Raw genomic sequence first — 26,242 nt, forward strand, 5'->3', positions numbered from 1 at the left:
CTATAGCCAATATGGCTTCTTAAGGTGGGGCCTTTCCCCTAGCCATTACTCATCTTATTTTCTGTGGTCATACAGGGCTTTCCAGTTTTGTACTGAGTGTACTGCCTATGAGGCGTGTCCTCCCTGAGCCCTATTCAGAGGGATGTATTAATGGAAGCCAGAAGAGTCCGGGGGTTGCCTCAGCAGTGGCAGTTGTTGCTCCACTGATCAACAGTGTTGGTAGGCTTATCTGTATGTTAGGTGGGGTATCACTCTCAAAGTCAAGTTCTTGAAGATGCTGTGATAGGGAAGGGCCTCCACCTACTGCTGAGTGACCGGGGGAAGCTGTCTTTTTCTGGTGTGGAGCTCATTAAAGAATAGTTTCCCATTTCTGAAAAAAGGGGAAAAAAATAATGCTTGTGTACTTACTTATTCTTCTGAAAACTTTTGTAAGTCACCCAATTTGATTGTTCTGACAATTCCTGTCCACTTTTCTCATTTTCCTATACCTCCACCCCTCCCCACCCCAACATACACACAAATCAGGTTCAGCAATATGCTAGGCTACACACTTATTTTGACGATACAACATGTTGGATTTTAGTTGCTACTGTAATGTCAGAGCCTTGGTGGCACAGTGGTTAAGAGCTCAGCTCCTAACCAAAAGGTCAGCTACTAACCAAAAAGGTGAGCAATTCAAATCCACCAGCTGCTCCTTGGAAACCCTATGGGTCAGTTCTACTCTGTTGTCCAGTAGGATCACTATGAGTCAGAATCAACTCGATGACAACGGGTTTGGCTTGGTGTATTGTAATGTCACATTTTCTTTCCTTATCTCTTCTTACTCTCTTGTAATCAGCCATCTTTTAGCACCATTTCTTAAGAATGTACAAACTTGAAATTCATTTGTACTTGAAATGACTGCTTTATCGCACTGATGTTTTCCCAATTTTGTTACGAAGAGCAGTTCTTCAAGTTTTGTATTATTAAATGAGCATCATTTAGTAGATTTTATAAATTTTAGTGGATTATTTTATGGTACGTATAGAAAGTCAGGGAACACCATTCTGAGTATATTTCTAAAAATCTGTGCTTATTTTATTGATGTGTTCTATTTCTTTTTATCTTTTTTTTTTTATTCTGTAAAGATAGCAATATTAGACTTGAGGAAAGTACTATAGGATGCCTTACAATTCATAGTTCTTTAAGGATAATTATTCTATGTTTAGTTTTTGATGTGGACAGTTGTATATTGCAGGTAAGTGATGAATTCCTGAGTCAACAAGTCTTTATTCTGCATTACTGAAATGTTATGCTCTGCATGTCTCTTAAACTTAACAGTTAATTTCTGCCAAAATTAATAGTGAAAGATTTTATGCATGTGTAATAATTTGTCTCATTCTCCTTGCCTTTTTAAATTGAGATTATATAAACTGAGTATTAATTATTCAAAGGTGGTTCTGTAATTATGTGTCCCTCTACTGGAATTAAATATAATGTGTGTATATATAGAGAGAAGTAAAAATGTATATATATGAAAGATTATTTTCTTTCCTTTGCCTTTAATTAGGAAGCTAAGCGGATTAGGTATGTAGAAATGAATATTGAGGGTTTTTTCCCCAATAAAATAATGGGTTGAAGTTATTTCGTATTTTTCTCCTGGGCAATCCTTATAGTTGTATTTTTTTCTAGACTTGTTATTAGATACTGTTGAGTTGATTCCGACTCATAGTGACCCTGTGTACAATGAACAAAACTCTGCCTGGTCCTACACCATCCTCACAATCATTGCTATGTTTGAACTCGTTGCAGCCATTGTATCAATCCATCTTGTTGAGGGTCTTCCTCTTTTTTTTTTTTGGCGACCTTCTACTTTACCAAGCATGATGTCCTTCTCCAGTGAGTGGTCCATCCTGATAACATGTCCAAAGTACGTGAGATGAAGCCTTGCCATCCTCACTTCTAAGGAGCATTCTGGCTGTACTTCTTCCAAGACAGATTTGTTTGTTCTTCTGACAGTCCATGGTATATTCAGTATTCTTCACCAACATCATAATTCTTTTCTAGACTAGGTACTGTAAATCAAAATGATGTACATAGTGTTTTATTTTCTTTAGAAAATGTTCTGAGCCAAGGATGGGATCCATAACTTTTCATGGCAATAAACAGAAAAATTATACTTAACCTGTGTTATAAAATATTCTAATAGTTAAGCACTAGGCTGCTAACAGAAAGGTCAGCAGTTGGAACCCCGCAGCTCCTCGCCAAGAGAAAAAGATCTGGCGATCTGCTCCCATAGAGATTACAGCCTAGGAAACCCTATGGGGCAGTTCTCCTCTGTCTATGAGTTGGAATACACTTGACAGCACACAATAACAACAACAATTTTGGTTTACATCAGGATAGTAAGACCAAGAATCAGAATAAGCTTCTGACCTTGAATAACTTACTTTTTTTTGGACTAGAGCATGTTAGTCTTAAAGTCCACAATTCTATAATTCTCATAAATTACAGCTTATGTGTTGTAATATAGTAGTAGTCTTGTTGATGATGATGGTGATGATGATGTTGGTACAAGTTAAAATTTATATATTACTCAGTATATGCCAGGCACTGTTCTAAGTGCTTTATAAATATTTATTCATTTCAACTTAACAACAACCCTATGAGGTATGTACTACTATTTTTATCCCAATTTTATGTTGAAGACAAAGGCTTGGCAATTTGTTAGAGCCCCATAGCCTTAGTAATATAGCCAGGCAGTCTGGCTTATTATCTTCCTTCATAATTCCTACATTCGTTGTATTTTCTGACACAAATTAGAAGGTAGAGGAAGTACCATGATGCTTATAGTAGAGCATCTTGGAAAACGGTCGTGCATTAGAATCAGCTAAGTAGCTGTCTAAGTTGTCTAGTGCTGCTATATACAGAAGTGCCACAAGTGTATGGCTTTCACAAATGAATTTATTCTCTCACTGTTTAGAAGGCTGGAAGTCTGAATTCAGGGTGCCAGGTCCAGGAGAAAGCTTTCTCTGTCTGTTGACTCTGGGAGAAGGTCTTTGTCATCAATTTTCCCCTGGTTTAGGAGCTTCTTAGCCCAAGGACCCTGAGTCCAAAGGGTACATTTTGCTCCTGGATTTTCTTGCTTCGTGGTAATGAGGTCCCTCTCCTCTTTGCTTCTCTCTCTTAACATTTCAGACGAGATTGACTCAACCACAACCTACTTTTACAGATTGAGCCCTGCCTCATAAGCATAACTGCCTCTAATCCTGCCTTATTAACATCATGCCCATTGCCGTCAAGTCGGTTTGGCCTCATAGCAACCCTATAGGACAGAGTAGAAATGCCCCAGATTTCTAAGGAGCGACTGGTAGATTCGAACTGCTAACCTTTTGGGTAGTAGCCAAACACTTAACCACTGTGCCACCAGGGCACCATTAACATCACAGAGATTAGGATCTGTAAGGATCCAGGCTTTCACATTTCCTGAGCCATCTCAGTTCAGACGTTTGTGGAAGTTGGTTAAGAGGACATGTGCCTCAGTGGCTTCTTGATATGCTTTATTTTATAATCCACATACATTGTCAAAAGGCCATATTAGCAGAAACATTTTTATTCAAGGTTGTAAGAAAATCCAATCATATAAAACGGAGTTTGCTTTTGCAGTAAAACTCGTGCTAAAAACATTGTCCGTTATGTCATTCAGCAATCTCTTTAGAAAGTTCCATTTGAGAAGTTTATTTTAGAATTTGATGCCAGGAATTGTTTGCTGGTAGCTTCCAAATGCCAGCCTTTCTGAATTTCTATGTGCTTCTATATATGTCAAAATATATCTGTATACATTTTACATATATTAATATATATTTTATAAATATATGTATACTTTAAAATGTATGTCCTCTTTTATCTTGGCTCCCAGAACCAAATTTGATGCTCAACTATATAACTTTTATTATTAGCATATTTGCTTCCATTTTCATCTTTAATTTTCCTATTTCTCTTTCATTAGCATTATTTATATATCCTTTATAATTCCTGACCTTGGAAAGTTCTTTTAGGAAAGATACTAAGTATACATTTACATCCAAGTGACGGACCCCTTACTCCCAGGCCAACTCCTCAGTTCTAGTTACGTTTCCTACCAGCTGTTATCTGCCTTCATCTGGATGCCCCATCTAATTGGCATCTCAAACCTGTGAACAAAAATTTTGAGTCCATCCTTTTTCTCCCTAAACAAGGTCTTCATCGTTAACTGCCCTCCTTCTGTAAATGTGCTTATATAGCACTTCCTATGTGCCAGGCACTATTCTTTACACATGCTTATTCATTTTAACCTCACAACAACCCTATGCGGAAGTAGGCGCTGTTTTTATCCCTGTTTCATGATGAAGACTAAGGCATAGACATTTTGCACATTCCATAGCCTGTAAGGTGATTTAACTAAAGATCATATTCAAATTTCAGCAGTTTTCACCACCGTATCTTTTTTTGTCCTAAAATCCTATTAAGGATCCCACATTGCATTTAGTTGTTATTTCCTCCTTAGTCCCCTGCAGCCTGTAACAGTTCCTCAGTCCTTCTTTATCTTCCATGACCTTGACACTGTTGAAAAGTATTTATCACTCAGTTTCAGTTTGTCTGGTAGTTTCACATGCTTTGTACTGACGTTGTGCAGTTTTGACAAGAGAACCGCAGAAATGATGTGCCCTCCTTAGGCGTCATTTCACAGGGTTCATGATACTGACCTTGCTCACCTGGTTAAGGTGCTGTCTGCCAGGTTTCTCCACTGTAAAGTTATCTCCTACCCCCACGCCCCCCCCCCCCCCCCCCCCCCAGTTAACAAATTTCTATCAGTGTGTCCACTAAGTTTACGGTAGTAAAAAGCAAGTCTCGGTAATAGAGTTTGGGCCTATGGGGATCAATTGGTGGTCTTGGTTAATTTCCACAAAACCACCACAACCACACACAGACTTGTTTTTGGTCTCATTTCCTGAAAAGAGAGGAAAAGGAAATGGAGCGTATCATCTGGTATCTGGAGTGTAACACGAAGCCATATACACAGCGGGCCTTCCCTGCCTCTACTTGATTCGGTAAATGATAGATACACTGGACCCTCAACTCCATAAATCGTATACTTTGCATCATTCATTTGGGAAACATTTCCTGAGCCTGCCTAATCTGTGATCCTTGCCTTGAATCAGACTGGTTATGACCAGTGGATTGCAGAAAGCCATGTGCAGAAACAAGGGTTCTGGGTGACTCAGAGCAGGGGATAGTGCATCTGCACCCTTGGCAAGGACAAAGTTACAGAGGCCTCAGAAGCCTAAAGGACGAGCAGGAGTGTGTCAGGTGGTTAATACTAGAGGCAGAGAGAAACATCAGTTCCAGTGCAAGCCCTGGGTGGGGAAGAATGGGCAGCTCCATCTAGGAGTGGAATACGATACAGCCCTCCCAACTCTGGCAACTCTGTGGGTTTCTGTCCTGCACCTCCACTCTGTAGGGATACCTCGCTGTTGAGAGCTTGCACTCCTTTTCCAGAGTTGGCCCTCACCCTCTACTGTAAGGGAGGCCAGCTGAGGAAGGACACCACAGCTGCAGGGGAAACCCAGACCACCCACATTAATCCATCTCTACCTTTATTCCTAAATCTGAAAACAAAGGTCACTGGATAGCTAAAACCAATAGCATGGAAGGGAGAGAGAGAGAAAAACAGGAAATGCAACTGAGAAGTAGATACAGATCATTCAAGGAAAAGAACTTTAAAAAATTTTTAAATAATATCAATGAGGAGATGCTATTATGAAAAATAAAAACAAGAAAAATGAGTTCCTGAGGATTAAAAAAATGGCTGCTGAAATAAAATTCAGTGGATGGACTGAGGAATGAAACGAGCAAGGGTATACATCAGCCCTTTATCCAAAAGAAAAATGGATGAATACAGAACAAAAATACAAAGGAGTTGAAATTATGAAAGTAAAAAAAAAAAAAGGATAATAAACCTAGGAGTTCCAGCATCCATCTAAATAGGGTTCCAGACAGAATTGCAGATGATAAAATAATTTTTTTAATCAGAAAGAAAGGTTCAGTAATTTCTCGTTTGTCTTAATTACACTGATTGTATACTGTAAACACCATGAAGGCAGAGATATGCCTGCTTTTGTTTTCCACCGTCTCATCAAGGCGCTGTAACTGGCACAGGCTAGATGCTTAATAATATTATGAATAAGTAAATGAGTAAGTAATTGAATATACAGATACTATTTTTATTTTTGAAACTAAAAAAATATGAAGGACACTCTTATTAGTAAATGGATTAATAAATTGTGTGTGTGTGTTTAGGAAAAGATACAGAAAAATACCAGTCGAGTTATTGGAATTAAGGGAGGGGTTCCCCTCTGTTACTTGTATTACTAATTTTTATAATAAGCGTATGTATAGACTTTGGCTACTAACCAAAAGGTCACCTCTTCAAACCCACAAGCTGCTTCATGCGAGAATAGATTTGGGGGCATTTGGTGATCTGCCCCCGCAGGGGTTACAGCTGAAGAAACCCTGTGGGGCAGTTGCTATGAACTAGAACCATTATGAGTCCACTGTGAGTAGATGTTCAACCATTTCAGAAGATAGCATATGATCAAGAACTGATAGTATTGAAGGAAGAAGTCCAAGCTGCACTGAAGGTGTTGATGAAAAACAAAACTACAGGAATTGGTGGAATACCAGTTGAGATGTTTCAGTAAATGGATGCAACCCTGGAAGCGCTCACTTGTCTATGCCAAGAAATATGGAAGCTAGGTACCTGGCTAACCGACTGGAAGAGATCCATATTTGTGCCCATTCCAAAGGTGATCCAACAGAATGTGGAAATTATCAATCAATATCATTAATATTGCACCTAAGTAAAATTATGTTGAAAGTCATTCAAAAGTGGTTGCAGCAAGTACATCGACAGGGAACTGCCAGGAATTCAAGCCGGATTCAGAAGAGGGCGTGGAATGAGGGATATCACTGCTGATGTTAGATGGAACCTGGTTGAAAGCAGAGAATACCAGAAATGTTTACCTGTGTTTAATTGACCATGTAAAGGCATTTAACTGTGTAGATCATAACAACTAAATGGATAACATTTCAAAGAATGGAAATTCCAGAACACTTAATTGTGTTCTGCAGAACCCGTACGTAGACCAAGAGGCAGTTGTTCAAACAGAACAAGGGGATATTATGTGGTTTAGGAAAGGTGTGCTTCAGGGTTGTATCCTTTCACCAAATTTATTCAATCTGTATGCTGAGCAAATAATCAGAGAAGCTGGATTAAATAAAGAAGTACACCGCATCAGGATTGAAGGACGAATCATTAACTTGCAATATACCGATGACACAACCTTGCTTGCTGAAAGTGAAGAGGACTTGAAGCACTTAGCAATGAAGGTCAAAGACTACAGGCTTCAGCATGGATCAGTGGGCCTCAACATATAGAAAACAAAAATCCTCACAGCTGGACCAGTAAGCAACCTCATGATAAACAGAGAAAAGATTGAAGTAGTCAAGAATTTCATTTTCCTTGAATCCACAATCAGTGCCCATAGAAGCAGTAGTCAGGAAATCAATTGTATTGCATTGGGCAAATCTGCTGCAAAAGACCTCTTTAATGTGTTAAAAAGCAGAGATACCACTTTAAGGACTAAGGTGCACCTGACTCAAGTCACGGTATTTTCAACTGCTTCATGTGCATGTGAAAGCTGGACACTGAATAAGGAAGACTTGAGGAAGAATTGACATTTTTCAATTATAGTTTTGGCGAAGAGTATTGAGTGTATGGTGAACTGCCAGTGGAACAAACAACTCTATCTTGGAAAAAGAACAACCAGAATGCTCCTTAGAAGCAAGGATGGCAAGACCTCATCTCATGTACCTTGGACATGTAGTCCCTGAAGGAGGACATCGTGCTTGATAAAGTAGAGGGTCCTCTAAAGAGAGGAGGACCCTCACTGAGGTGGACTGACACAGTGGCTGCAACAGTGGGCTCAGATAAACCAATGATTGTGAGGATGGCACAGGACCAGGCAGTGTTTTGTTCTGTTGAATATAGGGTCGCGATGAGCCTTAACCCAAGTTGACGGCCCGTGACAACAGCACGAGTTGAAACTGACTCTACGGCACACAAAAACAGCATGTTTTTATCTGATTCATTTATTGTCTGTTTCGCTCCACCAGGATGTAAACTTGATGCATGCGGTCTGTCTGGTTTACCACTGCAGTACCCATGCTAGGCAGTCATACATATGAGGCCGCCGTGGAGGTGCGGCACTCCACCTCCCTTCCACAGGGCTCGGCTGGAAGGAGTAGGTTAAGCTGACAGTCTCTGGCTATGGTGCATTCTGATCTGCTAGAGTTTTCAAGGAGAACCATCTCTTTCTGGGGATAAAAGGACTTCTAATGCTCATTCTTTTCTCTGGATTTCCCCATTGCATTGGCTGAGACTTTGTCACATTTTCATTCTGGCCTGAGGCTCTCCCTGCCCGATCTTGCTTTCCCGCCTTTTATCTTCCATAGGTGTTTCCTTCAAGTCCCTAAGGGTTAAATAGCTAGCTTCCATTAATGAAAACACATGGTATCAGCAAAAAATTAAAAGCAGAATATAATTGGACCATGAAAAGTTAATGCTCTTGTACCAGTGTTAATTTCCTGGTTCTGATAATTGTACTGTGTGTAGTTGTAAATATGATGTGGTGGAGGCGTCAGACCTCCTTGTCTGACTTCACAGGGCGGGGGGAGGAGAATCCTTATCTGTATGACCAGCCTAAGGGTGATGCTTGTGAAGCAGAGGTCAGACATGCTTTCTCTCTCCAACCTCTTTACCAATTCTGACACCAGCTGTCCCTCCCACGGCATTCCCTTTTTCACTTCTGGATTTGATAATTCATTGTTACGGCCACACACAACTCACAGACCATACTCAAACAATTAGGGGATTTGTTAGGGAAGTAAAGGTTACAGTTCAGGAAGGCTCAGAAATGACTCAGGGTATAGTTGTTCCATCAGGACAGCCTTTTCTCATCCGCGTCTCCAGGCAGGCCCCTCTTTGCTCCTTGGCCCCTCAACCCCGGGCCTGGCCTCTGCCCTGCTCAGGCAAGTATTGCAAGCTCTTTAGCTCCACCAGTAAGTGCCCAGAGGCACCCCACTCTGCCAGGATGCCTTGGCCTGAAGGCGCTAAGCTCTCTAGGTCAGTCGATCGGCAAAGCTAGCTCTGCCAGGTGCCCAGAGGCAGTCCACTCTGACAGCAAGCCACTCAGCTTTTTCATTGTGTTGGTCTCCTGGTTCTGCTGCCACTCTTTCTCTGCCGCAGCTTCTCACTGTCTCTCACCGTCTCCAGTGTTAAGCTCTCTCTGTCTCCTGTGTCTAGGAGGCTCTCATCACAGGGATCCTGGGTCCATAGGAAGCACTCTGTTCTTAGCTGTCCTTTCTTGGTGATAGTAAGGTCCCACCTTTCCACCTCTGGGATGGCTGAGTTTAAGCCCAGCAGGATGACAAAACTGACTAATCCCCGCATTAGGACTCCATACATCTTATTTTCACTTCCCATTCCCACAAGGGTGTCATGTGTCTTGTTTGTATTATTAGCAAGCTATCCAGTCCCCTTGGTGGGCATAAGCACCTCATTTGCATAGTCTCAGTCATTTGGTGGGAGTTGCGAGACCATGGCAAGAAAGGCCATCTAAAAGTGATCCATTGCACCACAGTAGTTATGCAGGGTGTTAGCATTGGGAAGTTGGGGGAGAGATATATAGGGAAATTCCCTGTACTGCTTTTGTAACTTTTCTATAAGTCTGAAAGGATTGAAAAATAAATGAATAAACCTTGAGTACAGCTAATAGCAGTAGCTAACGTGAGCCATCCACATGTAAAACTAATGGGAATGTGTGCCCAATTTCTTGTATTAAGGGTACATCAAAGCAACTGTCATGCTTACTGCCATATTCCAAAGAATGTCTCTGCTTTGTTTTACAGTCTCAAGGAAATAAGAACCCTTTAGATCTGTTATTTCAATACAAGTTGATGACATATAATAAAGCCTGCCAACTATATCCCCAAATCATTTCTCATTGTAACTCCAGATACCGGTGAGCACCTATCCTGAGCACTGAAATTCGGTGCTCAAAAAATACTTTTTCATTGTATCAGTGTTTTTCCCATCCTGCTCATGGAACCTTCCTCTGTATAGGAGTCCATTCATCTGAAGCTGCAAGGCAGCGAGAGAAGACATGTTCCAATTTTATTTAAGTCAAGGGAAGGAGAAACATTAGCAGAAACAGCCTCTGTGATTCATATGGGCAGTTAGTCAACAGATATGCTGGGCGTTTGGGACACATTGCATGGTCCCTGACCTTGTGGACAGCAGTGATTTCTGCCTTATCTGAATTTTCAGTTACCTCTGAGAGACTTCCCTCCAAATCCTTCATAAGCATTTTATGTAGGAAGACATCCTTCTGTGATATCCCTGGAAAGGGAGTACGAAGGGTATTTTAAATATAAACTGAGTTGTTAGCCGACATCAAGTCAACTAAGATTCATAACCTTATGTATGGTAGAATGAAACGTTGCCTGGTCTTGTGCCAGCCTCAAGCATGTTTGAGTCCATTGTTGTGGCTCTTGTACCAATCTCACCAGGGATCACCCTTGTCCTTGCTGGCCCTCTGCTTCACCAAACATAATGTCCTCCTCTAGCCGTTGATCTCTCCTGAAGACTTGCCCGAATCAAGCAAATCAAGACAACATTCTATTGTGAACCATCGGGTTTTCGTCGGCTAATTTTTGGCAGTAGATTGCCAGGCCTTCTTTTGTAGTCTCTTAGTCTGAAAGCCCTGATGAAACCTGTCCATCGTGCGTGACCCTTCTGGTATTTGAAATGCTAGTGGCAGAACTTCCAGCATCATAGCAACATATAAGCTACCATAGTACGACAAACTGATAGACGGGTGGTGGGAAATTGAGTTAAAGACAGGTTTTTCATTGTGATTGCTTGCATTTGGATATTAAATATGGTTTTTTTTCTGAGCTGGCATTTTAGTTGGTATTGACTAACATGAAAAGTAAAGAGCTGCATTAATATGCAGGGTTTTTGCATTTTCTTTATAATCGTTGACCATTTGTAAGTAAATACGTTTTTATACTTTAAAAATTTTCTAATTATAAAAGTTGTGTATGTTCATCATAGAAAACTTAGAACTATACAAAAAATTTTAAAAATCTGGTAAGATTAATAGTGATTTTATTTCTGTCCTATTAAAAAATATACATACTCATTTTTTAAATAAAATAAGGATAATTACATTTTTATATTTTTTAATGATTCCATAATTGCCATCATTTAAGTTTTCCACCTATTGGAAATTCAGGTTTTTCCCATTTCTCAATATTATAAATAATGCTTACATCAGATATTCTTAACTTTTTTGCACTCTGGATCCCTCTGGCATTTTGATGAAGCCTGTGGATTCTCCTTAGAATAATATTTTTAAGTGCACAAAATAAAAATGCAAAGGAAACATGAGTATATTGAAATAGAATTGTAAAAGCATTAAAAAATTTGTGGTATAGTAATATGTGTGTTCCCCTCCCCCCACACAAATCCAATTATTTCTGTAAGATAGAGCCCTATAAATGAAATCGTGAGAACTTCACAGAAACTTTGATTTTTATTGTCAAATTGCTCTTAAAAAAGCTTAGAGCAGAAAATTTTTTTTATGTTTAAAAGTGCATAGCTTGATACTCTTTTGAGTATTTTGAATATTCACTGTTTTATACTTGAGTATTTATTATGAACCAAAAGGAATATTTCATCTCTTTGATCACCAAATAAGGTTGAATTTTTTGAAAGTATAAATAGTGGCCATTTGTTGTAGATTGATTATAGTCCATTATGATTCTGCTACTCTTAACTTTCCCTTTGTTTCTAATAGAGTTTTCTTTGTATTTGTTTACTTAACCATTTTAATGTAGTTTATCAATGTCAACATAACTTCATAGTAAATTCTACTTGCCGCTGCAAGTTAGGGGTATAATACAGACTGCTCAGCCCAAAACTTCATGCAATCTCAGCACATAAACCACCTCCCTTTTTAAGAATTACCTATGGAAGAAGAGCTGGAACCTCACAATACTATGCACTTTGTAAATGTGGGCGATGACTCTTATACAGCAATAATTAGGAGGATAGAGGAGTGCTTTGGAACAGGATTCCGACATGTGACCAGACCTGTGCAAATGTCCCCATCCATTATTCTTACCTGCTTTTGATTATGATGCAGTCTTAGGCTATTTAGTTCTCACGGAACCTCCACCCTATAGTTAGGATGAGTCCTTTCGGGACCAGAGATTAAGAATCTCTGAGTGGTGTACTTCCCAGAGAGAGCACCATTCTTTAAACAGTTGACCTTTTATTATCTCCACTATGGAAAATCGGTTTCATTTTAAAAGCAAACTGTTTCCTTTTTAAAAATTCTCTAACTGTAGTCCAATTTTCTCTTTCTAATGAAGTTATTAATGGTATTAAGGTGTTTACAAGTAGACAATTTGAACCCAATAAAAAAATGAAACTCGTTGCCGTCGAGTCAATTCCAACTCCTAGCAACCCTACAGGACAGAGTAGAACTACTCTACATGGTTTCCAAGGCTGTAATCTTTCAGGAAGCAGACTGCCTTGTCTTTCTCCCGTAGAGCCCCTGTTGGGTTCGAACCGTCAACCTTTCAGTTAGCAGTCAAGTATGCTTAACTGCTGTGCCACCAGAGCTCCTTTAAAATGTTAAAAGTGGTGAAATAATTTTAATTCAAGCTGGTAAAGTTAAGTTGTAACATTCGTTGGCCTGCTGACATGTAATGAGGTCTAAGTCTGTCTGGTTAGTAGTATCTTTGTTATTGTTGGGTGCAATTGAGTCAATTTCAACTCACATGACAGAACAGAACTCCGCCCCATAGGGTTTCCTAGTCTGTAATCTTTATGGTAACAGATCTCCAGGTCTTCTCCCGAGAAGCCACAGAGTGGATTCAAACTGCCAGGCTTCTGGTTAGCAGCTGAGTGCCTAACCATTGTGCCATGAGGGCTCCTTAGTAGCATCTTTCTTTAGTGCCTGTTTCTAAAGTAACTTTTGTTGCCTTTTCTGAGGAAAATGGAAGAGCTTTCATTTTTCCTTCTGCAATAGTCAGAGTAGCTCTAAGATTAGAATGTGAACATTTTTGTGACTTTAACATATATTGCCATATTGCTTTCTAAAACGGTTGGTACCAATTCACAGTGCCGCCAGCAGTGTGTGAATATATTACAGCTCTACCAAGGGCCGTTTTCATTTTAGGAATGTTACTAATTTTGTTAGGTATAAGAGAGTGCTCAAGTTTTATTTGCCTTGTATTTATTTCATTTGTGTTTATCTATTCTATTTAATTTTTTAGATTAATAATAATCCTAAAGAAATATTTTAAGACATGACTGTAATTTTTATAACTTTATAAGTTATTTATTCATAATTATGCATGGTCCAGACTATGTTGGTATCTCTAAAGAAATTTGTTGCTGTTGTTGTTGGGTACCATTGAGTTAGTTCCAACTCATAGTGACCCTGTGTACAACAGAATGAAATATGTAATTGAAATATTAATACAAAGTCTACAGAAGTTATGAAACCCAGTATAAGCTGGTTGAAACCCTGTAACTCTTGTGATTATATTTTCTTTTCCCCCTTTACAATTAAAATATCAGGCTTAACCTCTTAGAGAGGGCAGTTTTTCTTGCCTTTTGCATGTGTGCTTGAAACCAGGTGATTTGACTGTACCTGATCTAATATTTGGGGCTTTGAACTGTTTACTGTTTCTTATCATTAAGAATGTGACGTGTTTTGTTTTTTATTGTCATGACTGTGTCGGCCAAAAATACAGCTATGTGGATTTTCTAGTGATGGCAAAACCACTTTTTGGCATTCTCTGTACCATCCTTGGTACAAATTCAGCAACCAGACTGATAAAACTTCAAGCTAAACATTTGTTTAGGTGTTAAATGTGAAAAATGGAGGGGTGGGGGAAAGAACCAACCAGATTTGAATGTAACAAATAATACTTCTTCCTTTAAGCATGGTAAAATCTTACCTATACAGTGTATCTAGGAGTGAAACATTATGTGTGAACCGGCCAAATAATAGTTTATCTCTTCAGGTATCAAATTTCATTTAAATATTCTTTTATTCGTAATAACATTTTAGAAGCTTCTGGGAAGGTAATGTTTTATGTGTGTATATATATGTGTGTGTGTATATATATATGTGTGTATATATATATATGTATATGAAAATAACGTTTGGAATCAGTAGTTAAAATAATGTGTGTGAATTCTGGTATTACTGTTTACTACTTGTGGCCAGCAAGTTTTACTTCCTCTAAATCACAGTTGCCACATCTATAAAAAAGAAATACCTGTATTCTCATTTTTAATGCAAATATTAGACATAGTGCTTGGCAAAATGCCTTGCTTTAGGGAGCCTTCATTCTAATATAGTGCTTAGCTTATGGGTTTTTGGCATTCCAGTATGCTGGCACTGAAATATCATTCGTTTGGGTGATGTAATGCTCTTATTTCACTTCATCTATCAGCAGCTGTATTCACCCAGCTTGAGTCTTCAGTTTCTGTCCCCTCTCTTTCCTCCAGTTTTCGTAATCCTGAATTCCCTTCTCAGAGACTTCCCAGCCTTTCTTTTATACTCGTCTGCAGCTCCCCTGTCTGTCTTCCCCTTCTCTTCCTTACTTTTCCTCAAAAAAGAAAGAACAGGCTGATACGTGCCTGACTGGAAGAGCCCTCTGTAATTGATGGATTACCCCACTAGTGAAGGGTGGAGGGAGACTACTGATGGGAAAACAGAATTAAAGCTGCAACATGGAGCAGGTACCCTGTGCAGGAGTGCTGCCCAGAGATATGCTCCTGAGAAGGGGGTTCTGTCCAGTGTGCAGTGAGGTGAAAGATGCAGCAGAGCCAAGAGTGGCCAGAGAACCACACAGAAGACATCCGCCAAGAGGCTGTTATTTCAGTTTAAAAGAAAAATCTGCGCTTTGAATTATTTGTCGTGGAATCAAAGTAAAAGGACTCAAAAATTCAATTTAAATATGACTTACTGAACAGAACTCTTGTCTGCCCAGAAAGTTGAACACAGAATTGAGAATTTTGAATTGAATAGAGTTGTGTTCCTGTAGAAAAGGTTTTCTTGTACCGCCTAACCCTTGGGAACAAAAACATGGACAGTGGACAAACACACAGCTTTTGTTGTGAGAATAATTTTTGCTCTAGTTGAAAGAGTTTTTGGACATGTGGAACTGATTGTGGTATTATTGAACTTAACACAGGACCTTTTCCAGAATCTCCATTTCTACTTGGTGAAGCTGAAATAAAGGAAGATGGATTGGAAATGCTTTCTTGGAAATAATAGCTAGAGCTCTTTCAATTAAAAAAAAGATTGCTGTTTCTGCACAAACATGCACATAAGTCAAAAAAGATCTTCCCAGAGTTATCAAGCCAGAGATGGGTTTGTTTGAAGATAAAGTCTGAACAAAGTGTTTGAAGTTAGTTTATAATTATCTCATCACCATTCCCCCCAACTCACAGAAATGTGCTTCAGCACCTGGGAAAAAGTGCACAAAGATACACTCGGATTTCGATGATGATACTGCCAAAAGAATTTTTGTTTAAGTGATAGTTAATTTTTACGATTTTATTATTAACTAAGTGTTCTTCATTTTTATGTAGGGTTTAGTTTTTTTTTTTTAATAGTTTGTTTTTATACTAAAATTTATACTAAATTGCTTAATGTTTATATTTTAGAAGTGTTTTATAATGCTTTCTAAATTTTTGTGTTTGGAATATATTAAATATTTGGTTTATTAATTTGTATTATTGTATGGATTCTTACACCTTTTAGTGAAATTAGTGCTAATATGCAAAGTGAACACTCTCATTCTGCCCCAGTGTACAGTCAGCCATTTAGAGGATACCTAAATGACGTTTCAGATGAGTCGTGAAGGATGAGAGGATTAGGCAAATAAAGAGAAGTCGTGGAAAGAATGTTGTAGGCAGAGTTCTTCAGGAGAGAAAGGACACACTGAGTTCGAGCAACTGAAAGTTCAGCATAGTTGGTTCTCAGAGTTGAGAAGCTCTTAGTTGAGGCTGGAGTGATAATCTGGTGACAGGTTGTGAGGGCCTTTGAGAAGCCATAAAAAGTATCCAAGAACCCTCTGGAAACCAGAGAAGGATTTTAAGTTTCATAGTAGATAGCCAGATTTGCATTTTTAGAAGGCTGCTGTGTGAACAAATTGGAAAAGAGCATACTGGTTAGAAGACTAGTGCAAACATTCAGGCAAGAAATGACTATGGTTAATCAGTGGCGGTGGGATGGGGAAAAAGTACATTGATTTGAGAGATATTTAGGAACTTAAATTAACAAAGCATGACGATGGATCTGGTGTGAGCATCTGGGTGAATGGTGGTGCCATTCGTTGAAATAGCACCTGCAGAGAAAGCTATGTAGGCTTATGTGGGAAGCTGATGGGCTCACTTTTGCAGATGCCAGAGGAACAAAGAGTTCCATTAGGTATATGTAAACATCTAGGGCTTCGAGAAAAGTCTGGAGTAGGGATATAAATTTTTGAGTATCATCAACATTGAGATGCCTGTTGAAGTTCTGAGACTGGATGAAATATTTAAAATGGGAAAAGTAAGGGAAACTGAGCAGGAACAGCCAGAGTTTTCCAAGGAAAATCATGAGAGGGTGCTGTCATAGAAGCCAGGAAGTAAGAGTATTTCTAGAAAAAATGAAGTGATAACTGTGCCTGGTATATGGAAAGTTTGAGCAAGGTAAGGTCCAAAAATGACTATTTGTTTTAACTAAGGAATTCATCGATGCAAGGGAAGTTAGATTATAGTAATTCTAAAATGAGGAACTAGGCAGCTCTTTCAAGAAGTTCCCAATGGATGACAAGAGGAGATAACCTGAAGGATGATAAGGGGTTGAGGGTAAATTTTATATTTAAAGATGGAGACTTGAGCCTGATTAACTGGTATGGGAATGAGCAAGATAAAAAAGATACAGAGAGGCTTCTCAAGGCATTAGAGTCCCTGGGAAAGTGGAATATGTGGACACCAAAATGTAGGGGGAGATCTTTGGATCGTAGAGAAAAGGAAGCAGGAGTCTGAATGCAGGTAAGTTTGTATGTATGGTGCTAGAAAATGAGGAAATTTGCTTCTGAAATGACTCCCACCTTTTTTTTTTTTAATGATATAGACAGCATTGTCATTTGCTGAAATTGAGAAGAAGATGGGTTGGGGGGAAGTTGAGGAGAATAGAGAACGATGATTGAAATATCTCCTCTGCAGAAGCAGAGAGCGCACTGACCAGGGAAAATTTGAGGACCAGTTGAGGTTATTGACGATGAATTGATAGTAGTTCTATACCTTTCTGAATTTCTCCAGCAGCAGAAAACTTCCATCCCACCTGTGGTATGTGGGGTGTATGTGAGGAGTTTCTAAAAAGCCAGGTCTCAGTTGGGTCCAAAGAAGCACAAAGAAAAGAATATAATGAATGTGACTCATGCTCACCTTGGAAACATCCACTGTTGTTCTGTGCTGCAATATTAAAACACTCTCTGAAGTTATCAAAGTGTGTTAATAAGCTCTTTGCTCCTTCAGTTCAGTAAGTGGCCCCAGATTGCTGTTTTGTTTTTTTCTTTAAGTTCATGTCCGCTTTTTTATACTATTTCTGTCTCCTCCCTTTCTGTTTTCTTCCTCGTTGTCAGTTGTTCTATCACATTGCTGTCTGCATGCAAGTCTGTATCAGCCCTACACCCTGGACTTTGTCAACATCTGGAATTATACACCTCTGAAATAAAGCCGTGGGCTTGAAGACCAGACAACCAAGCTCATTAGAATTGTGTGCAAAGTAAGAGTAAATAACCTCTGAGTGTGATTCTCATGTGCTGTGCTTTGAGGATGTACACGAGTGTTTGTACATGAATTTTTGGGGCATTTATTGGGTTGTTGCTCAGTTTTCCACATAGAAAAGGTTTGTTGCCTACACTGTATACCCATCGTGTTTTTCTTATTTTGAATTTCCATGGATGGAGATATTATTAGAGAGCTTTCAATATTTATGATTATTTCTTTTATATTTGTTCTTCAGTACTTGCCAAGTGTTTTCGTATACATTACCTAAATTTTGAAAGTACATGATTAAATATTTTATGGTATTTATTATTATTCTCATGGATTTTCAAATACTTACATATTTTGTATGGGAATAAAATATATTTTCAAATACTTATGCATTTTGTATGAGAATAAGGTACCATGTCACAACTGGTTCATTTAACAATGTCACATGTAAATGAAATAGAAAATGTAAATATTTTGGAGGTTTGAAAAAATAAGTTACCTACTCTAGCTTTTCATATATTTCTATGTTTTATGGACTTTCTTTGGGAACAGCTTATGTACATATCAGCAATGTTAATTTTTTAAAGAAGTATATATTTTTAAGAAGCACAGTAAATATCTTTTTTTTTATTATTATTCATTTTCTGTAACTCAGTTTTGGTCCTGACCTTCCTTCTGGTCAGGAGGAGGGTAAATTCAACACCATTTGTTTGGAGGAGGCTTCCCCCACACCCTGAGGTTATGCTAAGGTTTGGGGCCTCAGACAATGCCACAGCATGGAGGAGAGGCCCCTGAATCATCAGTCACTGGTCATACTAGTCACCAAGAAGAAGCCTATTGTCTCAGCTTATACATTCCCTCCAGGTTCACTGACTTTGCTGGTTGCCTGTCTTGCTTGTGACAAGGGAACCATTGGTAAGTTGCAGCCCTGGACCCGGACTCCCGCCCCCTTGGGACAGTTGGAAACTCTTTTCCTCTGTGCTCCTTCTTGCATGGGCTACCTGGGGAACAGAGTGCTGCTCGGGGAGTCACAGCCCTCTTGCTCTCCAGTTCAGGGGAATTATTTTTAATCTGGGGGAAATCACTGTCTCCTCAACACCTATTCCCAGTTAGATTTAGTTGTTTGTTTTTGTTTTGTTTTCAAGAACAACGGTTAAGTAGCCCTGACAGAAATCTTCCTGTAGTCAAGGAAGGACACCCAACGTAACCTATTTAAATAGGGGAATATTTGGGAGGAAACACAATTTTCATTTTAAATACATAGAGTAGGAAGTTGTAGAGTAGTAGAGTTCAGCAGGCTACCTCTGTACAGTGTTACCTCCTCTATAACTCAGCCTTTGTGGCTAAGTCTTTGTTTTGACTCATTGAAGAATTTTAATATATGTTGAATATGTTTACATTTTATTGATACAGTTTTTGAGTGGCAGTCTTACATGTTGAGCAGAATATAACTATCAATGCATTATGCAAAGTTTCTAATTTGTTTATTTTGTTTTGTTTTACCTAAGAACACTGGAACTATTTTGGGGCTGATGAAAATCTTGGTCCGGTGGCTGTGAGCATTCGAAGGGAAAAACCAGAAGAAATGAAAGAAAATGGATCTCCATACAACTACCGGATAATTTTTAGAACTAGTGAGGTAAGTTGCAAATGAGAAGTTTGAGGCTTAATTGAAGATGAGGGGGGAAAAAGAGCAAAGCAATTAAATTTAATAGTACATGGTTACAGATGTCTTCAGAATAAACAAAGAGTTCCTTTCAGTCATTGGTGGTGGTGGTGGGGGTGGCCATGATGGTTAGATCTGGATTTTTTCTTTCCATTTAGCTCTGCATAGATGCAATGAATGAATGGGTGTTTTGATTCGAGATAGATATGTTCATTAAGAGTAGCCCAAGGAAATTGGAGTCATGAGAATACCAAGTGAGATATTGCCTATCCTACTGGGGCAGGCAGAAAGCATCAGCCAGCTTAAAGAACAGAGTTCTGAAGGATGAGGGCCACCCAAGACTTAAACTCCCCTATTCCAAGCTGTTGCTTAGGATATTTCTTGACCCAAGAAGAGACAAAGTGACTCTGTTCTTCCTCTTTCACTTTCCTAAATATTGGACCTATTCACTGAGTTCTAGAACCCAGGCTTTCTAAACCAGAGGCTGCTTAACTGTGGTAAAGCAGGCTCTTGAAGCTTTTTTAGGAATCTGTGTAACATATAACATTTGAGTTTTTAATTTAAAAGTTAAAAAGTATATAGGAAAGGAAAAATAAAAGGAAACAGCCAACAAAGCTTTTTTGTTATTTTTTTTAACTCAGCATTTGGAACTTGGAGGTGGTACTTTTCGCTCCTTCTAAACCTATGTATAGTTGTGCCAGTTATCAGTTTGTTGCTTCTCTGCTCCTAATTCACTTTAAGATTGTTGTTATCCAGTAATTCCTAATGCCCTCTGGAGGAATCTAAAAAAGAATGGCTTTGAAACTAGAGTAGATAGGCATTTGGCTTCATTTCCCACCATTGAATGCAAGGCAGGTTTCAGCGGTTGGCTTCGCTTAGTAATTGTTCCTAAGCTTGAACTCTGGGGAAATTAAATATAGGATTTTTAAAGGCAAGACTTTAATACCTAATATATTCTTTATAGTGGCCAGAGAGAAACGAAGAGCTAACATGCTATAGTGTACTTTTTTTCATGCCAAAGCTAATCTTTAAGCAATGCGAGTTCTTTTGTTGGACAGGAGAAGCACAGAGAACATACTGTGCTTTTGAAGGTGGTTGTAGGTAATTGTTTGCTTCTAGCTTCCCTAGGCTCCCAGATTTCTGTGAACTTCACATATTTTACTCCCAAGTGTATTTGACTTCCCTGTTCTTATCTCCTCCCACCCCACAAGGCCACTCTGATTTAAGCCTCCACCATATCCTTCCTTTCCTATGCTATTTTTTATCCACCTAAATTCCTCTTCTTGCCACTATCTATCCCGTCCCTCATGTCAAGGTTGAGATTTTCTAAATCAGCACTTTCTTTCTCAGATCCTGTTACTGGTCTTCATGAGTTGTCCCTTCTCAGCTAGCCTGGCAAGCACTCCTTGTCTGGCCACAGCCTCTCTCTCTCCAGTGTTAACTCCTGTCCTAAATTAACAGGAGCCCTGTGCTGTGGTTGGTGAATCACACTGACTTCTCTCTTTCCCATCTTCGTTCTGCTGGCACCTCCCTCCACTTCTCTGGTCAGCCATTTCAGTCTTTTTCCTGTTGCCCGTTCCACTAAGTTACATCTCTTGGGTCTGTTTCCTTAGCCTTTGATTGAAACATCCAAGTCAAATGTTGTTAGTTTCACTTGCTTTTATGTTTGAATTAATGTTCTGTTAATGGCAACTCTATTATTCCAGTTGTTCAGGCCAGAAACCCTGAAGTCACACTTTGACTCTCACCTCCCCTGCTCCCTTCTGCCCTTCAGATCTGGTCTGTCAGCAAAGCTTGTTGGCTTTATCTTCAAAATATGTCTAGAATTGAACCACTTCTCCTACCCCCGCTGCCTCAGCCTCAGCCTCCTGTAAGCCACCATCTTTTTCCTGAAACTGGTCTCCTGCTCCTTCCTTTAAGCCCTGCATCCTTTCAACCCAGCAGGGATCCTTTTGAAATGTAACCCAGATCTTGTCATTCTCATGGTCTCCCATCTCCCTGTGATGAAAGCCAGTGTCCTTGCTAGAGCAGACCTTGCACGACTGATGCAAACCCCTCCTCCCGGCCCACTCTGTTCTAGCCACTGGCCTCGTTCCCTCTCCAAGCCCTCGACTCCCTCTGCCTTTCTAATGGAATGCTCTTCCCCAGCCATCCTTTGGCTCGCTCTCACACTTTCTTCTGGCCTTTACTCACAGATCAGTGGGACCTGCTGTGGCTACTGCATCTAAATATTTCTAGTCCCTCCTGCTAACATTTCATATATAATTCCATGCTTTATATTTTTTATATTAACATTTAACACACTGGCATATTGTACTTATTTATTTTATTAGTCTCCTCAACTAGAATGTAAGCTCTGTAAGGGTGTGGACTTTTGTTTTTGTTGTTCTTTACCACATGCCCAATGCCTAGAATAGTACCTCCCCTCCCTCCCTCTATCTTTTCCCCTTCCCTTCTTCCTTCCTTTCCTCTCTGTCTCCTGCCTGCTTCCCTTTTCCTTCTTCCCTCCCTTCCAATTAATTGCCAGTAGCTTATGTGCAATTTTCTCCTTTCCAAAAAAAATAATCTATTAAATGTGGTTTAATCGTAATATCTATTGTACGGTAAAAACATCAAAAAGTTTAGTAAAGCAAAAAGAAAGTTTTATTTGGCATATATTCAAAAAGGCAAAAGTTGAGAAGTAGACAAGCATACTGCCAGAGCCCATGTCTGCCCAAGTCCAAGAAAACATTACAGAATAAAAAAGAATGGGAAAAAGGACAAGCACGCGGCCACAGCCAGGTCTGCCCGAGTCCACAGAACATTACAGAGTCATCAGTATATATTAACACTACACAGTGGGCAAAACCACTGAAGGCTTGACCTTTTCACAGATTGGCTAGAAACTGTGATCCTGCATTTCGAATTATCCCTCTCTCAACAGGCATTGGTACAGGTTTCCGTAATGACAGTCAGGAGGATCTTCATCGGTCCAACAAATTTCTATTCACTAAAAGTTAACAGAGGAAGATAAGAGTGGAAAGTCTTTTGTGTTCTGGCTTGTGTGAAAGGTTCCCTAAAAGATGTTTTCCAAGATTATCTTAGCTATTGTCTTTATACCTCAGGGCCCAGTTGATGTGCCCTGTGAGTCTTTCTGAGCCCTTATGAGCACAGCTCTAGCAGAGCCACATTCTCAAGGCTCAAGGACAGGGAATAATGGCTCCAGTATTATTTCCTAAATCATGTCTTTATCAGATTTTTCATAGAAATAAATTTGAAGAAGTTCCTTGATAGAAATGTTTCTGGATGTTGGTTGCTGTTCATAGCTCCTGGACTTTGTGGGACAGGCACTTCAACCTCACTGTTTTCACTGACTCTAGTCCACGAAATGTGTAAGAAATAGGATTCAGTGTTTATGCTTTGTAGGGCCTTTTCATGTTACTAAGTTCTCGTGTTAATAAATTCATCGAGAAAACACGGTCACCACAGTGATGTCCCAGTTGCTTCAGTGAATGCCATCAATAACACAGAAGTGCACATAAATCTCATTTCAATAGAAGTGACTATTACGAAACATTAAAGAAAAGATCTTACATGGATTTATATGTATGTCTGTTTATGAACAAAATCTTATGGCATAGGAGTACAGGGTCTTATGAGGACTCTCTTCTTGTTTCTGAAATTTACTAACCAAAATGTCGGTAGTATAGTGATTTGGGTGTTAAAAATGAGTCATTCTTTTTCTCATCTGCTTTGGCTTTTGTGAAGTTAACTGCTGCCTGTCTATGGAGCATGATGCAATGATTAGCATTCCTGGTCTTGGTTTCTAAATTGAGAGTTCTCCCAGCCTTTGTGGTCCCCATTCCAAGGCATGTACTTTTGCATAAAGGAAACACATAATAACGGAGTTATTAAGCTGTTTTCCATGATTTAAAAAAAAGAAAAAAACTGTGTGTGTTTATCTGTCAGAATTCGATATTAGGTAATAGGAAAATGGTGTTTTTTGGGAAGTATTATTTGAAAAGAAATCATTTACAATGAAAGAAAAGATACTAATGAAATGAATAGACTGCAAAACGCTCAAGTACCTTTTTCTTGTATTGTCGGGTGTTCCATTTTTTCCATTGCTACTGTATCATGCCCTCTTTTCTGTTACCTGAAGATTGCTGCAGCCTCCTTCTATGTTCTTTCTCTGTCTCCACTTTTCTTTCTCTTGCAGTTTATCTTGTTAGCCAACTTAATTTTTTTTTAACATTAAAAATCATTGTTCCCACTCAAAAAAGTTCTGAGATTACCTAGTGCAGCCAGATGAGGTGTACACCCCACAGTCTGCCTTCAGGGTCTTCTGCTTAGAGGGCTCTCCGTCACTTTGCAGTTTTGGCACCCACTCCTCCCTTGTGCTAGCCTTTAATTGTGTGAAAGTTTCCCTAAAAGATATTTTCCAAGATTATCTTAGCTATTGTCTTTATACCTCAGGGCCCAGTTGATGTGCCCAGTCTTTCTGAGCCCTTATGAGCCCAGCTCCAGCAGAGCCACATTCTCAGTGCTCAAGGACTATACTGTTCTTATCTGTCCTATGTTGGTGAGACCATAAAGTGTTCATCACAAACCAGCTCCATCTCTGGTCCAACATTTGGCTATCACTAATGGGGGGGGGGGCACGGGGGAAGGAGGGGGAGCGCAAAAAGTGCCAGAAACTCCATGAACTTCCTACAGTTATGGCACGTATTTTTATTGTATAAGGGAAAATGGCAATAAATATCTCCTTTACATAAGATAGAGCCCTGGTGCTGTGGCGGTTAAGAGCTCGGCTGCTAACCAAAAGTTTGGCAGTTAGACGCCACCAGCTGCTCCTTGAAAACCCTATGGGGTAGTTCTACTCTGTCCTACAGGGTCGCTGTGAGTCAGAATTGACTCAATGGTGATGGGTTTTTTGGTTTTTACATAAGATAATCAGTTCTAATGTAGAGCTCAGAATGTTAATTACATGATTATTTTTCAATGTCTAAATATCTTCATTCTCCCAGGTAAGCACAGAAATTGAAAAGACTGAATAATTCACAAAGGTATAAGATCCAAATTCTAAGCACTTATTCTTCAGATATTTCTCTGAGATATCTCCTTATTTTTCTGTTTGTCTACTTAGTGGTGTATTATAACCATGCAGAGACCTTGATCCTACTGATCTCTGTAAGGAAATAATGTATTTGGCATTTCCGTAAATGTCCTCAGAGGCTTGATTATGAGTTCCTTTGGAGTTGCCTGGGTCTTCTGGCCTCATTTTCCGGATATAAAGTGTCATGTCACTTTTCTCATTCTTTCTCCCTCACTGGCTTCACCAGAGTCACCGCAGTTTAGGCCTTCAGTACATGTGATAAAGTTCTCATCCCTCACGCCCAGCTCTTGTTTCTCTTTCAGCTCATGACACTGAGAGGGTCAGTCCTGGAGGATGCCATCCCCTCAACAGCAAAGCACTCAACAGCCAGGGGGCTTCCCCTGAAAGAGGTGCTGGAGCATGTGATTCCCGAGCTCAATGTCCAGTGCCTGCGGTTGGCCTTCAACACCCCCAAAGTCACAGAACAGCTGATGAAACTGGATGAACAAGGGGTGAGCTTGGCTTTCAGAGAAAGCTTCCTTGTAGGCTTATAGAGTACAACCTTAAATTTTCATTTTTGAGAGTGAAAACTGATATTTATTTTGAAGGAGACTTTCTTGCAGCTAACTCTTTTTTCTCTAATTTGTCTAAACTCTAAACATTTCTCATCTTTTGAAATTCCGTATGTCAGAATTGATAGATAGGATACTTAAACCATGTTCAACTCTGTTGATAATCTTACATAGATGCAGTGAATTCTTCAAGTACTCTGGGAATAAGTAGTAGCCATAGCAATAATAATACTAATAGTGATCATAGCTAACACAAATGAGCACATTCATCAGACTCAGTTCTAAGTGCTTTAAATACGTTATTCCATTTACTCTCCCAGCTCTTTCAGGATGGTACTGTTGTTGTCTCCATTTTAGAGATAAGGAATCTGTGGTACAGAGAGATTTAACAATAATTCCAAGTTCACACAGTTAATAAGTTGTGGAACCACGGTTCACACACAGTCAGACTCAAAGCTGCGCTGTTAGCCGCTACACTTTGGATGCTTAAGATTTAAAAGCCTGTTGGTACCACCAAAGAGGTATTTTAACCAAGATTTAAAAATAGGAAATTTTAAAATTTGGGCCCCAAACGGTAACAAAATTAAAATGCTCAAGCTTTTCTTACCTGTATTTAAATGACTGTATGAAGAAGAACGTGGTATCAGAATTAGAGGAAGACTCATTAACAACCTTCGATATGCAGATGACGCAACCTTGCTTGCTGAAAGTGAAGAGAACTTGAAGTATTTATTGATGAAGATCAAAGACTGTACCGTTCAGTATGGATTGCACCCCAACATAAAGAAAACAGAAATCCTCACAACTAGACCAGTAAGCAATATCATGATAAATGGAGAAGACATTGAAGTCATCAAGGATTTATTTTATTTGGATCTACAATCGACACCCATGGAAGTAGCAGTGAGGAAATCAAATGATGTATTACGTTTTTTTTTTTATTACGTTGGTCAGATCTTCTCAAAAGACCTCTTTAAAGTGTTCAAAAGCAA

General features: G+C 39.3%; 1 protein-coding gene across 37 annotated transcripts in view; it reads left to right on the forward strand.

The window, feature by feature from the left end:
* Positions 1-26,242, forward strand: part of SIPA1L1 (signal induced proliferation associated 1 like 1) — a 410,589-nt gene that overhangs the window by 260,362 nt on the left and 123,985 nt on the right. For 35 of the 37 annotated variants that reach the window (XM_064292697.1, XM_064292696.1, XM_064292698.1 and 32 more), the window contains 2 exons: positions 19,447-19,577; positions 25,002-25,190. In XM_064292697.1, the coding sequence (XP_064148767.1) occupies positions 19,447-19,577; positions 25,002-25,190 (320 nt within the window). The other 2 variants (XM_023546335.2, XM_023546333.2) reach the window with 2 other exon arrangements.

The sequence above is a fragment of the Loxodonta africana genome, chromosome 10 (genome assembly GCF_030014295.1).
Source record: "Loxodonta africana isolate mLoxAfr1 chromosome 10, mLoxAfr1.hap2, whole genome shotgun sequence".
Taxonomy (NCBI): Eukaryota; Metazoa; Chordata; class Mammalia; order Proboscidea; family Elephantidae; genus Loxodonta; species Loxodonta africana.